This window comes from Pleuronectes platessa, chromosome 9, assembly GCF_947347685.1.
Source record: "Pleuronectes platessa chromosome 9, fPlePla1.1, whole genome shotgun sequence".
NCBI lineage: Eukaryota > Metazoa > Chordata > Actinopteri > Pleuronectiformes > Pleuronectidae > Pleuronectes > Pleuronectes platessa.
The window spans coordinates 20,442,201-20,468,347 of record NC_070634.1 but is presented as its reverse complement, the minus strand read 5'-3'; the positions used below and the strand labels follow the sequence as shown (position 1 = coordinate 20,468,347).

At 41.5% G+C, this 26,147-nt stretch overlaps 1 protein-coding gene across 1 annotated transcript; it reads right to left on the bottom strand.

Annotated features, from left to right (window-relative positions):
- Positions 1–1,336: 1,336 nt before the first annotated feature.
- On the bottom strand, positions 1,337–26,031 carry abca7 (ATP-binding cassette, sub-family A (ABC1), member 7). The gene is made up of 49 exons (XM_053429819.1): positions 25,920–26,031; positions 24,366–24,464; positions 24,087–24,180; positions 23,438–23,579; positions 23,132–23,256; positions 21,726–21,844; positions 21,161–21,358; positions 20,933–21,025; positions 20,044–20,281; positions 19,731–19,870; positions 19,028–19,144; positions 18,756–18,953; positions 18,402–18,607; positions 18,041–18,217; positions 17,523–17,745; positions 17,208–17,429; positions 16,865–17,069; positions 15,723–15,836; positions 14,997–15,168; positions 14,711–14,842; positions 14,410–14,549; positions 14,170–14,307; positions 13,381–13,616; positions 13,154–13,211; positions 12,769–12,971; positions 11,670–11,799; positions 11,065–11,210; positions 10,792–10,916; positions 10,516–10,623; positions 10,075–10,267; positions 9,823–9,917; positions 9,434–9,466; positions 9,172–9,277; positions 9,017–9,091; positions 8,737–8,906; positions 8,254–8,431; positions 7,933–8,048; positions 7,549–7,693; positions 7,154–7,277; positions 6,720–6,849; positions 6,398–6,524; positions 6,017–6,079; positions 5,391–5,497; positions 4,962–5,103; positions 4,262–4,396; positions 3,974–4,077; positions 3,747–3,839; positions 3,389–3,638; positions 1,337–3,118 (listed from the first exon to the last, which is right to left on the bottom strand). The coding sequence occupies exons 2-49, from the start codon at positions 24,429–24,431 to the stop codon at positions 2,621–2,623; spliced, it is 7,149 nt and encodes a 2,382-aa protein (XP_053285794.1). The 5' UTR covers positions 24,432–24,464; positions 25,920–26,031; the 3' UTR covers positions 1,337–2,620.
- Between the last annotated feature and the right edge of the window lie 116 nt (positions 26,032–26,147).

Sequence of the window (26,147 nt, the reverse complement as noted above, 5' to 3'; positions counted from 1 at the left end):
CAAACTTGTAGTCATTCTTCATCTCGATCACAGACACAATTTCAGCAACACAGTGAGGTGGGTCGCTGATGCTGGCATCAAAAACTGCCCTGACGAAGCAACCGGTCACAGTGGTGGCAAAGAAGGGCATGTGGCACCATTTCTCCAGCCTTTTATCGGACAGGCAAATCCTCTTGAGCTCTTCAGGAGCGAGAGCAGGCTGAGTCACCTCTCCACGAGCCTTCTTCTCCTCAGGCCCTTTGCCGTGCTTGACCTTCCTTTTCTTTTTGGAGCCAGCAGATCTCCCCGACACTGCAGAAGCATCAACGTCAACAAGGAACAAAATGCTTTTCGCCACTGGAGACATCTCCGTAGAAGGACTTTGGGCTCCGTGAAGGGCCTGAAAAATTAAACATAGAATTCATGATTTAAACTCCAGCTCCACCTTAACAAAACATGTGGCAAGTGTTTAAATGTAGTTGAGGTCAATCAATCAATAGAAGTACAGTATCATTAATATTAATACGGCTCATCTGGATATCAGAAGGACCAATTGTGATGCATTTACTCAACAAACTATGAAAATGTATTTGAGCCCTAGCCCAAACATGAATATATTATAATATATTACAGTTGCAATGGATAGTAATCGTCTAATGATCTCACCTTTTGGGGTTTTCTGTCCATCGCAGAGTTTTCTCAAGAGTCCTGAAAAGTGCAGCTGCTAATCTCACGATCCAAGAAGCAAATGAGATTTGTTCAGAGAGAGGATTATTCTCCATGAAGACAACACAAGAAGTCATCCAATATATAGTATTTTATCTCATCAAAGGATAAGGGCATCAAAGGATCAGATCAAATGTATCAAAGGACCTTTTAGTCCAGATAGGGTAAAACATAGGATCAGAATTGCCTTTAATAATTCCCAAATATGATATCAGTTAAAATAACCCCATTCTCTTTTAGTTAATTGCAGTAAAAAAAACGCACAAACATATATGAATGCATTTTTAATAGTAGTTGCTCTAGTCATTATTTAAACGGATGATTTTATGGTTTTATAGCAAACAACTGAGAATCAGTGTTAATTTTGGCAGCTATTTTTGATTTAGTCTTAGTCTTTTGACGAAAATGCATATTAGTTCAGTGAATGCTGAGCAGGAGACTTTAAAATGAAGATACATTTTTCTCTCTACAAACAGTGGCTCAGCAGCAGAGACACTGGTGGTCGGACACAGTGTGAACAGACAGAGGAGGCTCCTTCTTCAACCCGCACTCATCCTCACCATGACGAAGAAAAACTTTCCGACTTACACCATGATGCAGTGAACTGGACTCAGAACATACGACACAGTGCTTTAAAAAAAAACAATACGGTAAACAATATAGGTTTTATTTTCCTTCAAGACAAAACATTCACAGCACAAGCATACCTGTTGTTTCTCTACACTAGTATACGATCATTATATAATGTATATATTACAGTATATAATCCTAAACTACAATTCAAGTAGAACTGTTCAAGCTTCATATGTTTAAAGTACATTTGGTTGAAAAGACTTTCATTCCAAAATGTGACAAACTCTATTTAAATTTAGCATAATTTCAGCCTTTCAAAACATTTTAACTTCATGTTTTGGAATGAAACCCTTCATATACGTAATGTTTGTCTCATGCCTATACTGTTGTTACTATTGTAAGACTAGAAATAAAAATGTAACAGTGCATCACAGTGCAATAACAACCTGCTTTGGACATTCAGTTGTCTTTCATGATAGAAAAAATAAAAATAAAAATTAAATTAAATTAAACATAAAAAAAACTTAATCAAAGGCATTAATGTTGTTTCTGGTGTTTACACATTACGTTAAGTCTTTGATTAATTAAACTTGATTCACTTTTTTACTAACTTTGGATCAATTGCCATACACATTTTTACCCGATGACAATAACAGAAAATTAAAAACTGTAATTCTTTTACAGTATTTGGACTAAAAACAAACGTCTTAACATAAAAATAACATTTGCACACAGTGAACAGAAAGAATTCCCTCCACATAAGCGATACTGTATATTCTTCAGAAAGCATTTACAACCATGTAAACACCTTCTGGTATATAAAACAATCTTGATAATTACATGTAACACATTTATTTAAGCTCCTGTTTGAGTGTCTGCAGCATTTAATCTTTTTTAAAGTGCATTCTGAAAGATAAAGGTCAGATTGTAAGAGGTATAAAGACAAAGCCCTGAGGGACGCCTCCCATTGGTTTTACATTGTACCTTGCATAATATTCGTTCAGGATCAAAATACTTCAACTTTGGACTGATGAGACTGATGCAGAAAGAGAAGACACAGTGTAAGATTCATGAGCCTGAATAAAGAGTGCAAAGCCACTGAACTGTTGACGGGAGAACAAGGCACCAAAGCCATTACCAGGAAAGAATAACTTTTGGTTCTGTCATCACAGGAGGTCGAGGAGATACATTTAAATAAGCCTTGTTCAGTTCCGTTGTCCTTTGTTGCATACCTTAGATTGCTGCCAACAATGAGAAACATTCAAATGAACATAAAAGAGTAATCAATGTTTGAGTCTGTGGTTGGTCCTGTCAAGCCGCGTCCTGCGCTCGTGTGGTCATTTCACAGCTCACTGTCCTGTGAGTTGCTGCCCACTATAAAAAGTGCAGATGGATCTTTACTGGAGCTCTGTGCTCTATGTTTGGACTTTCTGGATTTACTTGAATGTCCCTGAACTCCTTGGTTGCTGCTGTCTGATCCACTGCTGCCCCTGCGGCTCGTCCGAGGCATCTCCTGGTCCTTCTCCACAGCCTGAGGCAACTTGGTCATTGCCATACTGTTGCTTTTATCTCCGTTAGATTTGCCTTCCGTACATTGACCCTTGCTGGATTTGGCCTTTTTGGATTTTCCCTCTTTCGGTTTCCTGTCAGACGATGTCGTCGGCGGCTGTGGGGTCTTGCTCTGCTGAGGTGGTGTGACTGGGGGGTGCGGTTGGATGGTGGGAGGATTAATCCTCAAGGGCAGCGCAGTCAGGTTGGTCTGTACTGTCCCATTGCTGATGGCCACATCCGTGAGGCCATCATCATCATCAGTTTGCTCTTTGGCAAAGTTGACAAACACCTACAGCAATGAACCAGGTTTAGTGTTTTGCAATTAATTCATTCTGGAGGTTCGTATTAGAATAGTACATGTGAGTGGGTGAGGATTCATTTAGGTGGGTGATGGTAAGGATGTGAGATTTCTGATACTAGTTGTTATTTTCTCCCTTTTTTAGCGTGATACTAGTAAACTGAGTAACAGTTAGTTCACTGTTCATCTGTACATTATCCAAACTGCTATATAACAATATGTTTGACAACGAGTTGAGAGTAGTTGCATCCTCACGCTCACCTGGTCCAGTGTGGTCTGTGAAACAGAGAAGTCGGAGATGCCCAGCTCCTCGTGGTTGTTGGCCAACACATCGAACACGCGAGCCAGGCAGCAGGCGTGCGAGGGCAGCTGGTACTGCAGCACGTTGTGGTGACGCTCCTTGAGCTCGATGCTGGGGAATGAGCTTTTCATGTAGCTGCTGACGGGACACAAGTCCGGGCTGGGTTTAGTGTCTACCAGACGAAGAACGATGGTGTAGCCATCACCGAACCTGAAAGATGAAGGACAGGAGCAAAATATTCAAGATTTAAAGTCAGTTTGGGCTTTGATGTTGATCCGTGGTACTGGTACTGTAGATGTTACACAGACACGTGTTTACCTGTTCTTCAGGTGCTGAACAGATCCCAGACACTGGAACCTGCCATTGACCATGATGGCCATTCGGGTGCAGAGAGCCTCACACTCCTCCATACTGGCATAAGGACACAGGAGTAAACACGTTAACATTTCCAAAGATCCAATGACCTTTTTAATATTACTGCCTTGTGTTAGATTATCATACCCTTTTAATGGGTACATTATATAGGATTTTACATCTCCTCCTACCTGTGGGAGGTGAGAACTACAGCTCTTCCCTCTTTGGTGACACTGAGGATGCAGTTCCACAAAAACCGTTTGGCCTTTGGGTCCATACCAGTGGTGGGCTCATCCTGACATGAATAACAAAAATAAAAGCATGAGGGAAACAGATGGTGTCTCTAATGACTATGTCTCTGATGGTGGCTGTTTGTATTACAGATACAAATAAAACAAAAAAACAATATTGAATGGTGGTCTACAAAGAGTGATGTACATGTGTATGTTTTTTGTTATTGACAATAAATTGATCCTCACCAGGAATATAACAGGCGGAGCTCCTATAAGGGCGATGGCAGTGGAGAGTTTCCTCTTGTTGCCCCCGCTGTAGCCTCCAGCCTCTCGTTCAGCGTACTGTGTCAGCCCCAGCTTCTTCACCCCCCACTGTGCCACCTTCAGGACAAAAGAGACCACGTCACTGTAACATCCTGCATCTGTAAAAACCTGTCACTCCACCAGAACTACACTGGACATCTTGGAACATCCTACTGCAATTCGTTCAGTGCATCGCTGGATTCATGTAATGACAGCAGCATGAGAAAAAAGCCCCAAATTCTGATTTGGGTGTCATCGTGGATTACGGTGGTTAGCCATCATGTCAACATGGTCACAACAGAGAAACCAATTAGCTTATTATGAGCTTAGTCGGGTTTTGTTTTTGTAGCCATTAATTACCAACTGTAAACAGATAGAAACAAATTGTATTAAATGTAGTAAACCGATTGTTTTAGTGTTGGATTCTAAGACAGACTTTATTTTGATGGAACTGCCAGCAGGTGGGCATCTTTCCCCCACATGGCTGCTCATGAATACATCTAAATTGAATAACATTGACCTTCCTCAATTTAAGGGGAAACTGCGTCTTTAGATCCACTTTTTCAAATATAATAACTCATCCTTTTTTATAACCTTGTCTGACAAACTCAGATACAAGTGTTGTTTAATTTGTTCCAAATACCTTGGGGACAGATTCCTCCTGAACCCCCCGCAGACGGGCATACAGCTCCAGATGTTCCCGGCCTGTCAGCAGGTCGCTGATGGCGTCAAACTGTGGACAGTAACCCATCAGCTGGTGGACCTTCTCCATCTCTGTCAGCACACTGAGAACCACATAACCATACAGTTCATCACTTCTAATACTGATTATTTTTCAAACTGCTTATAATACGTCAGCTGTTGCAAATTATTTGATTGTACTGCTACTACTGTCATGACTTCAAGTTTAGGGTTCGGGCTGTCATTTAAATACTACATAACTGAAAACTGTTTGGAAATTCAGTCTAATTATAATATCTATTAGTTATTCCTGACAAACAAACAAGTTCACAGTATAGTCACATTTTCATAGCCATGTATTTGAGGGGATGTTTCAGGTGTACACTTGTACCTGTAATGGTTGAGGGAAGCTTCTCCATAGGTGATGGGTGTGTCTCCGGTCAGCATGCGAAAGGTCGAGGTCTTCCCTGCTCCGTTCACCCCCAGCAGCCCGAAACACTGGAGGACAAACACAACAACACAACAAACACAAAAGCAATTGGTAAATGTAATCGATGACTATGAAGCAGGAGAGTCTGTAGGAACATATCAAACTCAGCATTCTAGACTGAAATTTCCAGTGTCTCAAATGTTTGCAGTTAAGGTGGAACTGTGGAAGTCAAGACAAGGATGAGGGTAGAAAATATTCTGCCTTTGGTTTGTGACGCAGCTGAAGGCACAGGAAACACTGAACAAAGAGAACAAGGATTTCCAATAAATATCATAAATTTCATCCAGCTGTGTTCAAGGCAGTTAAGGTTAATAGCAATAGCAGTGTTAGTCGTAGATTCATAAACAGCAACAATCGCTCTGATATCGTCTCTTTAGGCTTACAAAAGTACTTTATCAATAAAACTGTGACGACTATTAATGATTCAGTATCTGCAAGAGGTGATTGGAACAAAACTCAAACACTGCCTCTGTTTTCACTTTAATAGGCCATCATGAGTCTTTGCATGTTGAGTGAAAACGTCTCACCTCTCCACGTGGAATCCCGAGGCAGAGACGATCCACCGCTGGCTTCCTGCCCGCTTTGTAAACCTGAAAAACACAATGAACAATGCTGCGATGAAAATTGATATAATCTTTCTCACAGGGGAAATTACACGTGAAGGCAGAAACTTCCTTGTTAGAAACAGAACTCGAGTAACAAGAATACATTTAGGTTTCACATGGAGCTGATTAGTGGATGACCCTTTCTACTTCCAGGTTCACAGGTGCTTATGATAATATCAAGCTAAGAGTGTCTAATATTGTGATATGTGAAAAGGAACAGTACAATTTCAAGTCCCATTCTCTTTGTATTAACTTAAAGACCCAGCTTTAGTTGTATTTTCTAGATGTGTATACTGGTTGTACCTTGCTCAGGTCGGTCATGGTGAGGATGTCTGACTGGGCTTTGCCACTTTTGACCCTGTCCCTTTCCCTGGCCACGTCCTCATCCTCTGGACCCAGAGGAGGCGTCTCAGGCTCACTCCACCACGGCCTGACCACAGACAAAAGGAGAGAGAATCTGATTTACTCATACTTTTATCTAAAGTGGAATGACCTAGCTATGTGATGTGGGTTGTGTTTCTGAAAACACATTCACTGCTTCACATCTCCACAATTGGTTCATGTTTCAGTCAGAATGATGATAAGCTTAAACCAAGCAGCCTTTATAGTTAAAGTTTAATCCTACCTGAAGTTTATGAAAAACTTGTATTGCAGCAGTATGGTGAAAATGAAGAAGATAACGCCTTGAGCTGCCATCGCAAACAAGTTCTTCCCAATAAAATCCCAGTGCAGCGGATCCAGAGTCGGTTTGCTGCCTGGAGAAGGAAGAAGCAAACAAACACACAACTGTATATTTAGTCCTGTGTGTTTGCCTGTGTGAAAGTGCGTAATCATTGTCTGTAGGACGGTGATGAAAATACCCCACGTAGGAAAATCCAAAATTATAAAATGCATTTAAAGTAGAGATAAAACAATCCCGACAAAATGTTTTTTAATGCCATCTAATGACCGGTTGATATAATCCTGATGTTACAGAGTACACAGAGTCTAACTGGTACATATATGACGCGGTACAAATGTATAGAGCAGGAAATAAAACCCTCCCCCCTGGCTTCATACCCAGTCTCTGGAAGGCGTCTGCCATGGCCTGATTTTTGGCCATGTCGATGAGACCTCGTCCCAGACAGAAATGAGGAAAGATGAGGAAGACTTTCTTTAGGATCCGATTCACCTCGTTCAGATGCTGGGAAAAAATGTGGAATATTCAAAGGAACAAAATGCAAATGTTATTATTTTTTTCTCGTGACACATGATCAGATTACTAGATTTTTGGCTGTCCTGTCTCACTTTTAAAACTTAAACGATTAATTTGGGAAATTCCATAATCATACACTATTTAGTGAGACTTCTTTCATATTATTGTGATGTAGCTGAGAGAATAAAATTCTTTAACTTATTAGCTCATGTCGTAATACACACTATCCCCTGTCTGTCCCGACAGTCACAGTTTGTACCTCGTCTACAAACAGCTCCAGGACAAAGGTGGCGATGCTGCCGTTGATTCCAATGAACAAGTTGATGGAAGTCAGAACCACATAAGCTGTGCTTGGTACGCTGAACACAAAGGAGGCTGGGTACATGAGAGGGGTAATGGACCACCTAAAAATGATAATGAAGTTATGTAGTAAGTACAGGAAGAGACATTGCTGATGTTATAGACCATGATCCAAGTGGAAAATTACACAACAGTAAATTTATGGAAGTAGTTTAATCTTTTATAATTGGATTGTTTATTTCATTTTAACAGATATACCACTCGGATGTTAGTCTGGTCTGAATTAATGATTTTGAGGGAGCAACACTATGGACTGAAGTCAGTGGATTCTGCTTCAACGTACCCATAAAAGAGGAGCAGCAGGACGAGAGCAGGCAGGTTTGTCTCTGAAACGTACGACTGCTGCTGGAAAGCAATGAAGATCAGCACCACCATGGTGGCTGGAACAGTGTAGTTCAGCTGAAAATGAACATTTCATTAGAGGAAGTCATTCTCCTAGTAGTATGTGTACTAGAATAATGGCACATTAATCATGTAAACCAGATTATATTTGATTTTAAGACCATGACTCTGCAAAATGCCTTGAAATAACGTTGATTGTGGATTTTATGAATGAATAAATGTAACAATATGACAAATGTGCCACTTTCTCCTGAGTACTGACCATGTCCCAGCTGAAGTTGGCGAGCCAGTAGAGGATCGGTTTGACCCCGCTGACAAACTGAAGGTGTTTGGCTTTGCTGACTCGCTCCTCGATCAGAAAAAGGACAAAACTGGCCGGCACAAAGGACATGGCGAAGATGACGCATATGGAAACCAGAACGTCCACTGATGTCGTCATCCTGAAGGAGTGACACACAACATACAAAAAGCATAAATCAGTCGGATCCTGCTCAATGCAGACACCAACATAACAGATTATTGACATTTTATGTAACTAGTATAGATTGGTTCCGTAAAATCTATAACACATTTATCATACTCCCTAAAATATTCTACCTTTACTGCATTCAAGTTTCTGACAATCTTAAAACTTCCTTTAAAAAGATTAAGACCCAGGGCTGTAGCGCCCTGTTTGAGATTAATTACATCTTCCCAACCACAGGGGGCAGTATAACATCCACCAACATCAACCTGAATATCTTACAAGGCCATTTCTGTGAGTTGCTCTTTGGTGAGGTTGAGCGGGTGGTTGTAGGCAGTGATGCCGTGTCTCCTCCTCTCTGGACCTGGTGGTAGACTCGCCCTCAGCAGACCATTGTTCATAACGTTGACAAATGACACCATGGCGTGCCAGCCTTTGTTATTGAACCACACCTAAGTACAACAAAGAGAAACAGTTATCAAGTATTTATATCCTGATTTGTTCTTTTAGGACCAAAACCAGACAATGAACAGAAGAGATTAACACACAGACACACATTTACCTTGACGTTGTTTTGACTGTTCATTTCTCCGAAAATATCCGGCAGCCGGTTAAGAAGATCATTCAATGAACTGTTCTGTGATGAACGACAAACATTGTAAAATATAAGAAGAGTCAGGCTGACAGCAGGATTTATTGAACAAGCCCTCGCTGTACCTGTGGAACTCTGTAGCGACTCCTGATTGCCATGACCGAGTCCTGGACATGACGGACCTGAGGTAAAGTCTGGGTGGCGCCGCCGCCGAGGGAGAAGCCTCCATATCTACAAAACAGAAATTAAACTTTACAGGCCTTTTGAAAATTATCAAGTGTTTTGTTCTTTTTCAGTCATTTAGACAAGTACTTTCAATAAGAGAAACCGAGTGTGAACACTGGAGATAATTAGCTTTCATTATGGTGTTGTATTCCTACAGCTTACCTGAATTCATTCACCCACTTCTTGGTTTTCAGGCTGTAATTGAAACAGTGGAAAAGAGTCAATATAAGAGGAAGACCGAACATAACACATTATCTTCTCATTTCAAGGACAATATCAACACTTTTACTTTAAAGTATAAACGATACAGAAAATATATGCATTTATGTTTACTTTATCAATTTCAAGTTCTATATTTATTTGTCTGAATTTGTGTTTTCTCTTAATTTAGAGTTATTTATAATTAGATTTATAGGTAAACTGTAAAATATCAAGCCTCAATTAGGGTTGGATAATGACATCTTAAGAATCATTGCTACCATTAATCACAACTAAAAACCTGAAGTAGAAAAGAAAATAATGAGAAGCCTGTAAAAGAAATTCAATGTTACCTTTTCTTGAGGATCTGAGAGTAGGTTTTCACCAGATAATCAGAGATATTATAAGTTGTTAGATTTTGGAGGACATCTCCAGTCAGCCTCCTTATCTGAAAAATAACAAATCAAAAGATGTCAAGTAAAAGTCGAAGGGAAATGTTACAAGGCTCAAGGAGACGTTAGCTTTGTTTTGGATTAAAATCACAACTGAACAAACATCCAGGTGATTTCATCAACACAGCTGTCTGTCCTGATGTGAAATCAGACCTGTGGCGGTGGCAGTCCGCCTGCACCCTGCGGACAGTCGGGGAGCATCCGTCGAACGTCCTCTGTGCTGCACTGACATTCAGGAGAGGGTCTGTCTCTGCTCCAGTTTCCTCTGTTGAACATCTGCCAAGTGGAGTAAGACACCTGTGGTCGCATGAACAGACCATCCCGCTCACCTTCACACTGATGACTCCTGCAGGGAGAGCAGGGAGTCAACACAGTGATTCATTTGCTTAAACATGGAAATGCAGTCAGACTATCAGGAATTAGAAATAAAGTAATATTTAAAAGCATACGGATTCATTCAAACCCAGAAATTTGGACAGGCAAAGATAATTTTACGGATTATATTGACTGAAACACCAGTGATGATTACTAAATACTACAATGTACATCTACCTAAGTGAGATATACTTTTTTTATTTACAGAGATTCTCTTACGTGCTGTTGTCCTCGTCCTCTGTCTCCATGCACTTGGTACCAAAGCCCGGCTGGTCAAGTAGAGCTTCCAGCAAGTTCTCTATGGCCGGGTTCCCAGGGGCGTCGTTGCTGTAAGTACCAAACCAGAGGGGAAGAAAAAAAGAGCATCAAGAGAAGAACCCGACCAGAATTACACCTTCAGTTAGTAGCTGGTAACTTCTGACGGAGTAGAAAAAACTAATTCACAAAATCTTTTCTGTGCTGAAGAAAATACTGAATATTTGAGTGGAGGCCAACCTGAAGAAGGTGTACTGTTGTCCGTACATCCACGGCTGCAGCTGCAGGTTGGGGTACTTCCCAAACGGAGGTACGATTAGGCTGAAGAGAAGGGCAATCAGGACAAACACGGCAGGAAGAACAATCTGAAACAGGAAGAAAACTTCAGCTGATTGACTTTACATCATCAAATCAATGTTTCACTAGTGATGACTAATAACTAATTCCTCTTCTGGAACATGTGCATTCAACATTGTGGAAACACTAGGGAGTCCGGCTGCTGTTTGGCATCACCTGAGCGAAGAGGCCTCTGCGGCTCCTCCGGGCATAAAGCCAGCGTTTGACAAAGAGAGCCCTCATCTGCTGCCACGTCAGCCACCAGCCGGTCATCGGGATCCCACCTCGCCCGTCTCCGCTCAGCGGATCGGTCTCCTGGGATTCTGTAAACAAACACAAGAGACACGTGAGGAGAACTCACTCTAATCTACTGCGATGAAAAATATATAGACTACTGTCAGTGTCATCAACCTTTGATTCAGTGATGACAGAGTAAAAACATGACATGACAGCGGAGTTACGTTTTATTGTTGTGTTTCTATTTAATTATCTTTTATCAAAAGGAAGTCAAGTACCACAGAGTCACTACTACTAATAAAGACACGGGTTTGGTGTGTGGAGGCTCAATCAGGCAGTGTCTACTGCTACAGACACTTGTGGAGACTTGTATGTTGTAGTTTTCAAACAGCGTTTTTCTGATGAAAGGTACCTTGCTTACGAAGCCTTTTCCTTCCTGGCAGCAGCATGAAGACAAACAATTGGAAACATGTTCTGACTGTTCATGGAAACACTGGGTGGTATGTACATACATCTACTGCGTGTGTCTGAGTGTTAGCGCATACCTGTCTCTGGTTCTTCATCACATTGTATCTCCACTCTTTGTCCTGCAGGTGGCCGTTGGCCGTCGGGGGATTCATCCTGCAGCTCAGATTCAGCTTTCACTTCGGATTCCTCTGCCACTCGAAGGAAAATCTGGAAAAGAACAAAAATTCTTCAGTAACACAAGAAAAGAGAAGTTCATCTCTTAGGTTTATGACAAAAAGGTAAAACTCCAAGGTCTCATTTTAACATGACATTCTTCTCTGGAGCAACCTTAAAAATACGATTCGATTTAATTCTCCAATTCCACTTTAAATTCAGGTTGAAGTAATAATTCAGCTTATCAGGGTTTAAGATACAACTATATTTCTTGCTTTTGTCAAAGAGACACCCTGGAATTTGTCTGCATGTTCTAAAAGTTGAAGAGGTCGCCAGCAGATGGCAGTAAAAGAACATCAAATGGTCAGAGGTCAGAGGCGCAGAGAGCAGGTACCTTATTCACAGGGAAAACGTATCAGGCTCCAGAAGTCCACTATCAGAGCTAATCTGATGCTAGAGTTAAGCTCATTAAGACCATGGCTGCTCCACAAATATCCAGCCTCCCTGATAAGACCTGGCTGAGCTCATGTAAATCACACCAGTGAGACACGGCCTCACTAATGTGAGATGTCATTTACAGACACTTTACACACATAAAGCCAGGTGAGGTTATTAACACGAGAATGTTTTCAGTGTATCTATAGTCAGCACGTTTTCTCTGAGAAAGGCCCAGCCGTGGGGGGTCACATGGGGTTCAGTATCTTCAGCATCAACCCGCTCGCCCCCTGAGCCACAGCCTCCCCTCTCCTGAATAAAGTGTGAGCCCCTTACATAACCAGGATGTTACGACAGTGAAAGTTTTTCTCAGGAGGAGGGTTCTGGTGGATGGAGAAGTCTCTGTTCATTTCTCATGTGAAACTGATCTCTGCTGTTTTTAATAGTTAGTATAGTAAGCCTGCTCCATAGCTATATAGATACATGCATAAGAACAGGAGAAGAAGTCTTAAGACCATTTAACCTTAGTTGACCATTATGATTGTATGTTAAAGGTGGTTTTTATCAATGTAGATGTAAATATTGTACCTCCTCCAGTGAGCTGTCTGAAATGCCATAGCTGCTGATGCCCAGCTCAGTGCGCCTCTGATCCAGGTCGGACAGGAAGACGGCCAGGCTGCTGTTCTTAGCAGCCTCCTGCGGCAGGTTGATCACGGCCTCTTGTCTTGACTCCTCCACCAGCCTCGCTCCCGGGATGTGGTGCTGTGCCAAGGCGAGCAACGCCGCCAGGTCTGCCAGGATGATGATGATGATGACGACAGAGGAAAACATTAGTTCTTCATGATCCCTTTGGTATTAAATCATTTATGATAAACTGGTGCTTCTAGAGAGTGTAAGAGACCACACTTGAACTTACTAACATTAATTTTGCACCACCTCAGTTTAGAGACTATAACAGCTGTTAAACACTCACATGAGCTGTTCTCTTCACTTCCCAGCCCAGTGTCTTCACTCAGCGACGATTCACTGTCCTGAAACAGAGGCAGGACAAACATGGTGTCACAAGATCTACACGAGGCAAAACACTTAAAAAACTCTTTGATTTTCACTAATTATGGTGATAATTTAAGTTAAACCCAAATCAAATCTTGACACATTTAACTTCACATGGATATTTAAAATTAAGAAAAGAAACCAAACCTTGAGAGGAGGCAGCTTGTTGGTGCTGGCACTGGTGCAGATACTGGTGTTGCTGGGAGTGCTGGTGTTCAGTCCTTCCCTCTTCACCACAGTGAGGTAATAACCAGATCCCAGCTTGGATTTCAGGAATAGCGGTGATCCGCAGCAGGAGAGCTTCCCCTGGGAGATGATGGCAATCCGGTCCCCCAACAGCTCGGCCTCATCCATGTAGTGAGTGGACAGGATTATGGTCCGGTCTTAATGGAGAAAACAGCAGAGGAATACGGTCACTCAGTCTTTATATTTTTGTGGTGACTCTTTAATGTTTTCAGGCTGATGAACTGGTTAATTGGTAATAATTATATTTGTAGGTTTCAGATTGGTTCGACAGGACTCAGGATTAATTGAGAAAGGAATAAAAGGACTCATTTAAAAATGTAAGAAGCTTAGTTTGAGAAACTGTAGCCCAAATAATACCAGAGCTCAAAGATTGAACCTTTCCAAAACTTTCTTAACTGGACAAAGCTGGTCAGTTTAAATCCTCCCATTCAAATCTAATATTGTTTTCACCCAGAACAGGTCAGCATTCAATATACAGCAGCTGTTCTCAGCAATTAGCTTTTCTTCTCCTCGTTTATATGATTTTGGGGTCACTTAATAAATGCAGTAGCTTGTTGATTCCACACACAAAAGAGAGGTGTTATGTTTTGGCACAACTAATCATCTTTCAACCTATAACAATTATCTCAGGACTTTTTACCCTGACCCCCAAACGCCACCACAGTTGAGATACAACTCATAGTTCCACACCTTTGCGGTATTTGAGCAACAGATCCCATATCCCTCTGCGGGAGTAAGGATCAACTCCAGCTGTAGGTTCATCCAAAACAACCACCTTGGATCCTCCTACAAACGCTATGGCCACAGACAGCTTCCTCTGCATGCCACCTGACACAAACACAGAAAAAGAGGTTTTCACCAATTAAAAGAGGATTTACTGCTTTACATTAATATAGTTCCACATGTTAAGAGTTAAACTAGTGATTTTACCGGAGAGGTTTTTGGTCTGTTCGTGTCGTTTGTGCACCAGACCGACGTTCTCCAACAGAGTGTCCAGCTCGGCATTCACCTCTTCTTCAGACAAACCCTTCAGACGTCCATAAAACCACACATGCTCCTCCACTGTTAATCTGAGAGAGCGAGAGAGAGAGAGACAAAGTATGAACATCTGTCAAAATCAATCCATTACTTTAAATAAAACTGTTTATTAAACACAAACTCTTTCAGACTTGGAATTTATTTCAAATAATGTGACAAATGTGTCTAGAGAATTGGGAGACTTGAATCTTACATGTCAAACAGCACATTGTGTTGTGGACAAACTCCCAGCATCCTGCGGATGATGTCCATGTCGTGGCGAATGTCCAGCCCCTTGATGTAGACGGTCCCAGAGGTTGGTGGGAACAGGCCCGTCAGAACGGAACTAGCATGTAAAAAAAATATAAGGATTAAAAATTATTTTGATTTAGCCACTTAATTTAACTCATCCCAAGAGATTATAAAAAAAAAAAAAAATTTAATAAAAATGTAAACTCTAAACGAGAATAACAGTTTTTTCAGTTCCCAGCTGAGCTCACATGGTGGTGGTCTTGCCAGCTCCGTTGTGGCCAAGGAACGAGGTGATCTGTCCCTCATAGAACTTCAGGTTGAGGTGGTTCACGGCCAGTTTGGCTCCCTTCTTGTAGATTTTCACCAGGTTTCTGATGCTCACGCCCATGATCAAGTTACTAGGCTCTGCTTCAATGTGATCTGATGACATACACACAATTCTTATACTTTGAAGAGACAACATATGTTATTTATCATTAAGGTGGACGGTCATCCTAAAAAAATCTAATCATGACCCTTTTTCATTCATGATTAATATCTACAATCTGAATCGTCACAATTTTCAAATGTGTTTTCAAGAAAATACAGACTTGAATTACCCAATGAACTTTTCAAATTAAAACACAATATTGCTTTGAAGACACAGCTTTGAATGGTACCATATCTTTATCTAGATAGGTATTGATCAGCTCAGTCACCTTCTATCAAACTAGATACAAGAGGAGGAGGAGATGTTGAACAGCCCCCAACCTGCCACCAAAACCTGTCACCTGGCAGGAGGACGGGTTATGAAAACTCTGTCCAATCAACAAACGACTCAGTCATGTGACTTTGTGTACAAACTAGATACTGATCAGATAAAGCTACAGCCAACTGTATGTGTGGTTGTTACCTTTGGATGACAACGAAATAAAAGCAGAAAAACATAAAGAGAACAGCTGTGCTGATGTGTAGCAACATGTGGAGTCTCGTACCTCCATCCTGCTCTGCGGGTGCCGGCGGGATCGGCATGCCTAACTCCAGGGGAACTCCACCCCAGTAGTTCATCTGGAAGATGAAATACCAAGGTCTCGGGATCCCATATTCACCTGGTATTAAGAAAAACAAAAAGAAATTGGTGAAACAAAAAGAGTTAGAATTCATCTTAAGTAATTCAATTTTCTTTCTTTTTAAATTAGGTAACAAAATAGCTTTGTTCTTGTGTCTTGTCATATTCAGAAGACTAACAGATGGATTAAATCTTAACCTCCACATTGTTACTCCATCTCAAAATCCCTGATGCTCACTCAACCGTTCACTTAGAACAGGGGTGTCCAAACTACGGCCCGCAGGCCATATGCGGCCCGCCATCCATTTTAAATTGGCCCGCCTCAAAAGAAGAAGTTCTTCTTTCTTGATTCTTGTTGTTCTTGGTTTGTACCCTCGGGTACCCTTGAATGCACTGATTTTTAAATCACTTTGGATAAAATCACAGCTAAATGAATTGTAACGTAATGGACTATGGCCCACTGTATTGTACCTCTCAGTTTAGACACTAGGTGGCACCCAACTCACCCCTGACCTGCCAGCTGTCCCTCATGACAACGCCGCCACGCCCCCGCCCTTAGCAATGCGATTGAGGCGCACTGTCATGAGTCCGCTCCAGGGCAGGGGGGCATGAGTGGCCCAGACCTTCGAATTTTTTTCTGTATGTGGCCCTCGGGATAAAAAGTTTGGACACCCCTGACTTAGAAGGTGAGTGATTTACTCAACCGTTTGAACTTTTCTCCTTTACAGAGAAGGAGAACAGGTTGTCAGGCATTCATGGTTCCATAACATTGACTCCGAGACAGGAAATAAATGACTTTTCGCATATCAGGCCACATATCCTCAGGAGTTGCACTTGTGTACAAGGGCAACTAGACTTGTGTTTCTTGAAAGACCAGTTGCCAAAGTCAACATATATCAAATCTTAAAGATACCGTGACCTTCATGACGGAGACTCTTAAGAGATTTCCTCGCAAATACAGTTCAAGAAAGATTGTGCCTGAGAAAGAACCAATATCCAATATAATTTTGGAACTCAAAATTGTCTTCTTTGTCAGATTTTGTTCCCAAAAAGTGAATGTGGTCATACCAGGGAACACGGCTTCGATGTACCAGGCTGCAACGGCGTAGATGAAGGCATCCACATAAAGCATGATGATAGAGATGGTGAAGCTGTAGGCGTCTCCTTCCACGGGGCTGGAGCGCAGGTTGTGCCACTGGATGCCTACACCTTGCTCCTCGTACTGAGAGAAATACTCACAGCCGAACCCAAACGCCACAGGAGAGAGAAAACTCTGAGGAAAGGAGAACAAACCATTTTAAATCTAGGTGACACCTGTTGAGATAATGCCCAGAACAAAAACTAAAGACATTACATTTATTCCTTTTGTACACACTAAAACTTTGATTGTACCTGTAATCATTTGACTTACAGCAAGGATTCTGTGTGTAGTGGTGAGGCGGTCCCTCCAGGCAACACAGAGCACATAAGGCAGGTAGAGGCTAAAGTAAATGAGCCCCCCACAGGCAGCAGCCAGGTTGGCTTTGGAGAAGAAGGTACTAATGAGAAAACACTGCATGATGGTGGCAGTGGCAAACGCCATGAGGAAGAAAAAGACAACAGAAGGGTCGCTGTACGGCAAGATGTCCCCACACTGGAAAGAAATAAGACAAGAAGGTATTTAGCATTAATGAGTATTCATTTTTTTTTTTTTATATGTTTGCTGCAGAGTGAGTGGTCATCTCGCCTTGAGCATAGCAATAAGAAGCGCTGCAGAAACCAGGAAAGGAACCACGCTGCTGATGAACCAGCTGAGCCACAGTGTTCCCGTTCCCAGACCCATAATCCTCATGGTTTCCTTCAGTCTCGCCTCCTTCTCGTACACCACACCTTTTATGATCATGGCGACTGAGTAGATCCAGGCCAAAGTCATGAAGAGTGGCAGGGAGCGGTTCAACACTCGGAGAAAACTGAGGAAAATCAGGATCAAACTCAGAACTAGTACTTTAAAAAAAATGATTTCTTACAAATGCAAAAAATAATGATGTTGTAGAAGCCTAAAGAAGTTAATTAGTCATTTTGATTTATTTATCTTAAATTATTAGAATACTTGTTATGATTTGAATATACTCTAACCTGGTTATTTTTTTAATTATTAGATTTTCTAAATAAAACCCAATATGATCCCTGAAACAGACTTAAAGAACCAATGGATTAAGATGGTAGATTGTGGATGCACTTGACTGTTCACAACATATGACTTACACATCATCCACATAGCAGGAGTAGGGCATCTGCTGGATGTATATGCCCGTAGTCTGTTTAACTCCGGTCAGGACACGACTCACAGCTTGCTCCACCAGGTCCTGGACGTACACGAAGCCGCCCCAAATGTAGCGCATGTCACTAAATGGGTCAGCGGCTGGGCCAGGATCCCAAAACCTGATGAAAAAAAAAACAGAGAAGCAGGTATTTTTATACAACTACTCTGATCTACTCTACTATGATCCGAGTCTCTGTTTCTTAGAGAAAAGTTTGTGGCACGTGAGGGAAAAACCAAAACACTAGGACTACTTGTGTAGTGTAAAAGTAGCAGGATAAGAGCCTTTGGGTGTTTTCTCAGTACCTGTCCTTTATTTTGTTGGTCCGAGTCACATCATCAATATCCATTCGGATCTTGTAGGTGACGCGAGGCGGCAGCTCAGCAGATGTAGAGTTTGGCAGCAGGAAAACTACACCGGCCCAAAACTGCCTGTCCTCCAGCAGCTCAAGTGCTCTGTCAATCATGTGACCCTCACTCTCCAACCCCTCCAGTTTGTTCAGAGAGAAACACTGCAGCAGCGGCAAAAAAGCATTTGACAGGAAAAAAATAAATAAGGAGAAATATTTAAATACTTCACCAAATACTTGGCTGACATTTCAGAATTCACTGCCTGTTTCAAAAGCAGCGTGGGAATAAAAAACAACAGAGAGAAAGAACCTCAGTGACTTGTGCGAGAGTGGTGATGGTGTCGCTGATGTCATTGTAGATGTCCAGCCAGTTCAGCGGTGCACCAGGATTCCTAGGGGCGTCTGGTGAGGGTGTGGCCAGGAATCGTGAGATCCGTGAGGCCGTCCAGGAGGTGTTTTCCAAACGCAGGTTGACCAGGACCGCAACCTCCGGCCGCCTCAACAAATCCTGCACACAGATTCATTATATAAGAGAAGAATTGATAAGAAATTCCTCCCCTAACAGTGGTTGGTGAGACAGACCTGCAGTAGTTGAATCTGAACGCTGCTCTCCATGTAACTCTTGACTTGAGGTCCCACCTCCATCCAGACTTCGTTCAGCTGCTGGAGGATCTGCAGGTCCTCAAACGTTTTGTTCACCTTTAGCAGACACAACTTGTAGTTATCTTTCAGGGATGCATTCACAAGAAGTCGAGCAGCAGAAAACACTTGTTACACAAATCATGAAGATTAAATGTGTGATCCTTTATAAATTGTAAAGAAAAACATTTGCCTTTTACTAGTGAAATTCGTTGTCTCAGTTTTGGGGAGTCCCAAAGCCGGTCTTAACTTGCCACGCCTAATTAATGCAGGTCACTTTTGACGGTTTCAGAAATAAAGCTGAAACCAATATTACCACAGGCCAAGCAAACAGCCCATTACACACAGGCATGTTTACAAAGGGCAATGCACTTACGCTTTAAATGATAATGACACATGCTTTGGATACGTAAAATGACAGCAGTGAAAAATGTCTTCTCGTTAATGAGTTCCCGTCTATTTAGCAGACAAGCATTTGCACAAAGGTGATTATCAATCTCGCTGCTGTTTTGTCGCCTGCAGACAAAAGTTCTTTGTCAAACTTCATTTTACAACATTAGTAACAGCTTAGTTGACAATCCTAAACCTGTCAAAATCCTAAACCTGTAAAAAAATGTAAATCCTCTCTTACACTTTGATGTTTTACCTCTTTCATGACTTGTTTTATAGCTGGAGTGTCTGGTGTGTACAGCAGTTTCCCAATGAAGAGAGGTTTGATTCCTCGCCACACAATGCGAGAAAGGGGGTTGGACTCCAGACCCTTGATCAAACTTTTACAGAAAGGAGCTGCAGGGCAGGAAAGAAGAGACCAAGCGGGACAAATGTTTCATGAACAAAGTCAGGTTAAACAATATGAACAGCACAAGCAGAACAGCAAGAAATTAACTGAAAAGCACTGTGCAAGTCATCTTGTCTCCCTGTTCTCCCACACAAAAACTCCAATCTGCGTAACCGCTTACTGGTGTTGTTGTCCCGGTCCAGCTTGGTGTCCTCAGTGCCGTTTGTTCCTAAGAAGGACTTGATGTCATTGTCTTCGTACCAGTTGAGTGAAGGGATGCGTTCACCGCCAACCTCAGGGTGACCACACATGATCCTTGAGAAGGCTCGGAAACTCTCTCTGGGAATCGCCGTGCGATTCTCCGGGGACAGGAGACGAAGCGCTGCGCTCATATCCGCAAAACTGGAGAGGGAGGAAAACTGAGAGAAAAGAGAACGCAAAAGGAAAAATGTTTGGAGGAAGAGAATGAGAACACAGCAAATCATTGAAGTATACGACCACCAAAAGCTTCTTGAAACCTCATGTAAAAGGCAGCAAGGTTAACGACACCCTATGATATGAAAGAGTCAAAGGCTGAATTTTGTCATACATAAACTGAAGTCATTCCCATTATCACATTAAATGTGAGAGTCTGCTGGACCACGAGGCGATAACATGATTTCAAGACCTCATGTGTTTCCATGGACATTAACTGAAACTTTCTGACCCTGTAACTCGTTTCAAAGTATTTTCCTAAATTAATCTTAATAGTATTGATATGAACAACTTAGTGCAGAGCAACATCTGCAATAGGCACAGCTTTAATAAATAAACCATCAACAGAGGCTTCTGACATCATATATGAACAAAAAACAACCTTTGCCCGCCTACTCGACATAGTATAAATATTCATTCAGCCATATCATTAAAATCAGAGGCCGCAAGTAAAAATAACAAAGATGCCGTGATGGTTTAATTTTATTTGAGGAGACTTATTGATAATAACGGCAAATGTGCAAAACAAAGTTTTCTGTCTTGAGGCGATTAAATTATCGAAATACAGACAAAGATATATCAGATATATGTCTTACATCATCCATGAGGACAGCCAGCTCCTGGGAAACTGAGGTGACAGCCCGACTGATGTCCCTGAGGTTTGCAGCGTTGGCCATCAGACGGTTTCTCTGACGGGGGGGGGGGGGGGGGGGAGACACAGAATGGTTTATTGCTGGCACCAACAGTGAGGAAATCCGTGTTACAGCAAACTGACTGAAACTGTAACTCAATACATTGAATCTAACTTGTCCACGGATTCTTACTGTGAAGAACTTGTTGAAGTCGAGCTGGGAGAGAAAAAGACGTTCGGTCTCTTGCAGGACGTCAGCAGGCAAATCACACAGCTGAGTCTGAAGATCATTCATAGCAGCTTCTCCTCCATCCACCGTCAGGAACTGTCTTAACATGCTCGCATTACACACCAAGTCCTTCAGCTGCAATTGAGCTCCAGCCAGAGCAACCTGAAAAGGATCAGATTCATGCCCCACATTCACTTATAAAGTGTTTATAAGAACTAAAACCCAGAAAACTTCTGCTTACCTTAAATTTTTTTTATTTTAATGGTAGATTTTCTATGCAACATATTCCAATGATGTTTTTTCCAAGAGGTTTTTATCAATTTAATTTCGATTGAACTTAAATTTAGACCAGTAAATCAAATAAAAACACATTTCCTATTAGAACAGATTGCACCTATTTTAGCTATCGTGAAACTGAATTGAAAATTGGTGCCAGAACAAATAAACTGATTTAACAAAAGCCATATTCCTTATTATTTGAAGGCGTTAAATTTGTCCAATAAACAAGAATTTACAGCCGATATCTCACCTGAAAGTTAAGACGCGCCTTCATCAGCTGGTCCACGGTCCCAGGGGACAGAGTGGTGTTGGTCAGGAGGAAGGGGGAAAGAGTCTCATTGGCTCTCATGTAATTTTTCACCGTTTCAACTGCAGAGGAAACAGAGACATTCAAATCAATGACAGAATATATCCACAAGCTGTTGGCAGATCCAAAATTTATATTCCCCTCATTTAATATTTCCTATCTTTATCTTTATATACTTCTAACATGCTGCATTAGTTTTGTTTATCAGTCCTCAAGCAGACACAATGCTTTCTTTTATAAAAAACCCTGTTTTGATCTGGTTCCAGTAATGTGTTTAATAAAAGATTCATAACATTAACATCCACTCAGCTGTAGAGACAGAAATAGTAGGGCAGAGATGATTGATAATTGCATTTTCGTCATTTATGACCATGACTTCATCCTGCCTTCTGGTTACTATCTCAGTGCTGTTTTTTTGCAGCTAGATTGTAATTAGAGGGGAAAAAAGGCAAATTATATATATATCTGTGACTTTAAAATCCTCCATTAGGTAGTTAATGAGGGACTTGTTGCAGGAAAAAACAAACTGAAGAAACTACATTCATTAATCTGAATGTTTGTCTGGAGTAGTCATGTAATCTAATCTGCCCACAGTGAAGAGAAGCTGAACAGACTCTCTGTGCTGCGTTCACAACAACAGTAAAAGGCCACATTCAGCCAGTCACTCAACACCTGTTGAAAGCCGTTCATGGCTTTACTGTAACCCCGACCGCACTGTAACCAATCAGTCCTGCTCAGATAAGTCTGGGAACAGAGCTGGACCAAAAAACAAATCCTCGAAACATTTCAGTGCTTTCTAACCCCAACCCCTTGATCGCCCACTGTGGCTTAATCCTGTTATACTGGCTTTGACTGTGTTTAATAGAGAAAGGTTGTGTAATTGCAAAAATTAAGCAATTTCAACACTTGAATATGAAACATAAAATATCCAAACATGCTTTTATATGTAGCAGTATAAAAGTTCAGCTACATGACAAAGAAACCTTCATTGATATATTCACTGATTTAAACACTATGGTCATCTCGTCTCACTGTACTCCAACACACAATAACCTTGTTTACATCTTCACTAACACAAGCAAGGATGTATCGGATTTCCCAATGTACATCATTTATTCAGATTCCTGGAAAGCAATCTTAAAAGGTCAACAATGACATCATACTCTTGCCCGTTGAGTTTGGCTATACTCCAATAGCTGGACTCATAAATATATCGAATGACTTTCTGACCATCATTGTCCTCTCATGAGGTATTATTTTCTGTGTGTATAAAAAGTGAACAGTAGTGTGTTGGGTTGTCACTGTGTCAGCATGTCTGTAATAGAGGATATTCAAACAAGCTGTCGTACTTGGCCAAGCTCCAGGTCTCTCTCCAAGCATCCGGACGCTCTCCATCAGATCCTGAAAGCCTGAGAAGCTCCGGTTTCCCCCGTAGGACAGAATAGTGTGGGCGTCCACAAAGAGACGGGACAGTCTGTGGGAGCAGAGCAAAATAAAACAAAGTGTCATTTATATACCTGTTGCAGACTTTTTCAGATAACAGGCTAACACAAACTCCATGTGGATTAATGCTTGAACAATGAATCTTCTTCCTGAGAACTCCACCAGTCCTCACATCTGTCCATTCTTTCTCTAAAAACCTCTTGTCTACCTACATTGAGTTGTCAAAGTTGCCAAATTGTCCCGGGGTCTCCCCTGGTGTCGGGCTGTGGAAGCAGGGGTTGTTGATGTTGCAGACGATGCCCTGGATCCAGGGCAAGGTGCCTGCTGATGGCAGGGCTTTGTTTGGGAAATGACCTAGAAAAGAAAATCAAATCAAATCAAAACACAAACAGTTTAGCACAAGAAGATTAGCCTGAAAGTAAAACAATGAAAATACTGTGGTGCTGACCCAAAACTAAATTCATTAATAATGTAATTATCCTCAACCGGACATGAGCTGCCTTTACATAAAGGACTGATCTGATGAAGACAAAAACAAGGAGAGGAAAAAGTGGGTTCTTACTTTGTGTATACTTTTGGTTTCCCCTCTTTTACTTGGAATACATCATGTATACACCTTTACTGTGTCATGGTATTTCACGTTATGAAAGAAAAGTTCTAACCGAGCCCATAAGGACATTTTTATTAAAATGAAAATCTTCTAAAATCAGGTCCAGAACTTCACAGTTTAGGAAAACAAATGTGCGTGTCTGGAAGAGTCTTCACTCAGAGGGACTTAATCCTCTTGAGCTGGTTGGTAAAGGGACAGCTATTGACCTGTGTGTATGTGTGAAAAGACACATATGAAATCATATTACTCACATTGCTTCTGTTTGTAAGGAGGGTGTGATTGGCGAACGGAGATGAGGATGACAAAGAGGAAGAGCGGCCAGAGGAGCTCGATGATCAGCTGGGCCTACATGAGGAGAACAATGGGAGCTGTTAATGGACAATTAAATACTCTTTTAAAAAATCTTTGACTTCTGTCAAAGAGCAGCAGGACCAGAGTCAACTGGAGTGTTCTACACAAATAAAACTTCAGACAGTGCAGGTATTATCATCAATAATTATTTTGTTTCTGTGTGAAATGAATTATGGCACCTTGTTCCTCCTGCGGTATGTGATGTTCTTCCAGAGCAGGAGGTAGAGCTGTCTGAAAAACCCCATGGCCCTGGACAGCTACCTGACCATGATGTGATCCTGGAAAACACAAAATGTTTTATACCATGTTATAAATACATACTGTAACAGGAATGCACACAGAGGATATTTGGGTTGCACAAATATAAAAATGGGTACTGCACAGTTAGTAAAACCCCTGTGCATTGATGGTTTGGTGCATATCTACTGGGAGCAGTGCTGGTTGTAGCTGGTACATTTTATCTTGAAAAAATATTTTTTAACTTTGCCTTCTGATGTTGACTCGAATTAAACTGATATCCGTCACAAATTTCCTGCAAAAGACCAAGCTGAGGCCGAGTACAGCTGAGCTTCATCTTTAGCTGAATAAGTACTTTTTTTTTAAACTATTCCATATTAGAGAAAGTTCACCATCCTGTGTGTGGCAGATCAAACGGGTTGATGTTGTATTTATTGTGAGAGAAGGTTGTTTTTTCGTGCCCGCTGTGATCTGCTGAAGGCGGACAATCCCCTCCTTTATCCTGAAATCCTCCTGATCCTAACAGCTTACCTGTGTCCCTCTGCGACGCTCACTTTTGCCCGGTCGATGTGAAAGCCTTTACGCGATGGCATCTTCCCCCGTTGTTTGTGCAGAAGTAAATAGTCTCAGGATCCAGATCGTGATTTGTGCCAGGTTGCAAAGACTCATCGGGTTAATTCCCCCTCTATCTGAGACACTGTGTTACCTTAAAATGACAACAGTTTTGAGCAGTGATCTGTTTACATTTCAATGCTTTGCAGACGTCTGGAACAAAGTGTTGCACACAGGTTTTGTAACGTGTGTATTTTCGTCTTTTCAAATCTATTATGTCTATGTAAATTCATTTCATTCAAATGTTTCTCTATTCCCAGGCCTTTTAAGAAGGTTTCCAGGAGCAAAATAAAGGTTATTATTGAGATGTAATATATTTGTCAGTCGATAAGTATAAGTAGTTAAGTTAGTTTAACTTAAAGTTATGTCAGTGTGTCTTTTTCAGAAGCCTCTTGAAAAGGGGAATAAACCCATATCAATAATTCGTGTGATGTAATTTCCATCAATAGCAACATGACAAAAGTCGAACATATCGACACATTGTGCACATAACACACATCTGACTTGTGAAATCGTTTCTTTAAAGAAAAAAAGACGTAATAACGAGTACAAATAATATTTTTGATCTAATTATTGAACCATACTCCCCAACCATAGAAACGACGTATTCAAAACAAAATGTAAAGTAAATATAAAAATAAATAAAACCAATACACCAACCATCACTGCTTCCCTTCATTACAACCATTTGAACAAGTGTCGCATTTAAAATAACCGAACTAACAAGCTAACATCCCGGCGTTAGCGACACATTCGTCCAGCGCTTCCTGTCTCTAGCTGGTTGAAGACCGGGGCTGTTGCTGGCTGTAAAACAGGCCCTTTCATAAATAAGATGAACAAACCGCACTGAGCTCCAGAGGCTCGAAGGACTCGTGAATCATTACCTTCGTGTTTTACAGCTGATAAAAGACTCCTCGGCTCAGCGGCAGCGACACATCAACACCCGCTCGCTCGTCATTGACTCGGTCAGGTCGTAATAGCAGGTGAAAGCTGAGGCGAGTCCCCGCCCACTCCACTCGCTGATTGGCTACGGGGCACTCCAGGGGCGGGGGGGTAAAGGAGGCCGGTGTCGGTTCTGATTGGTTGTCCTTCTGTGTTTTGGTAAACGTCGA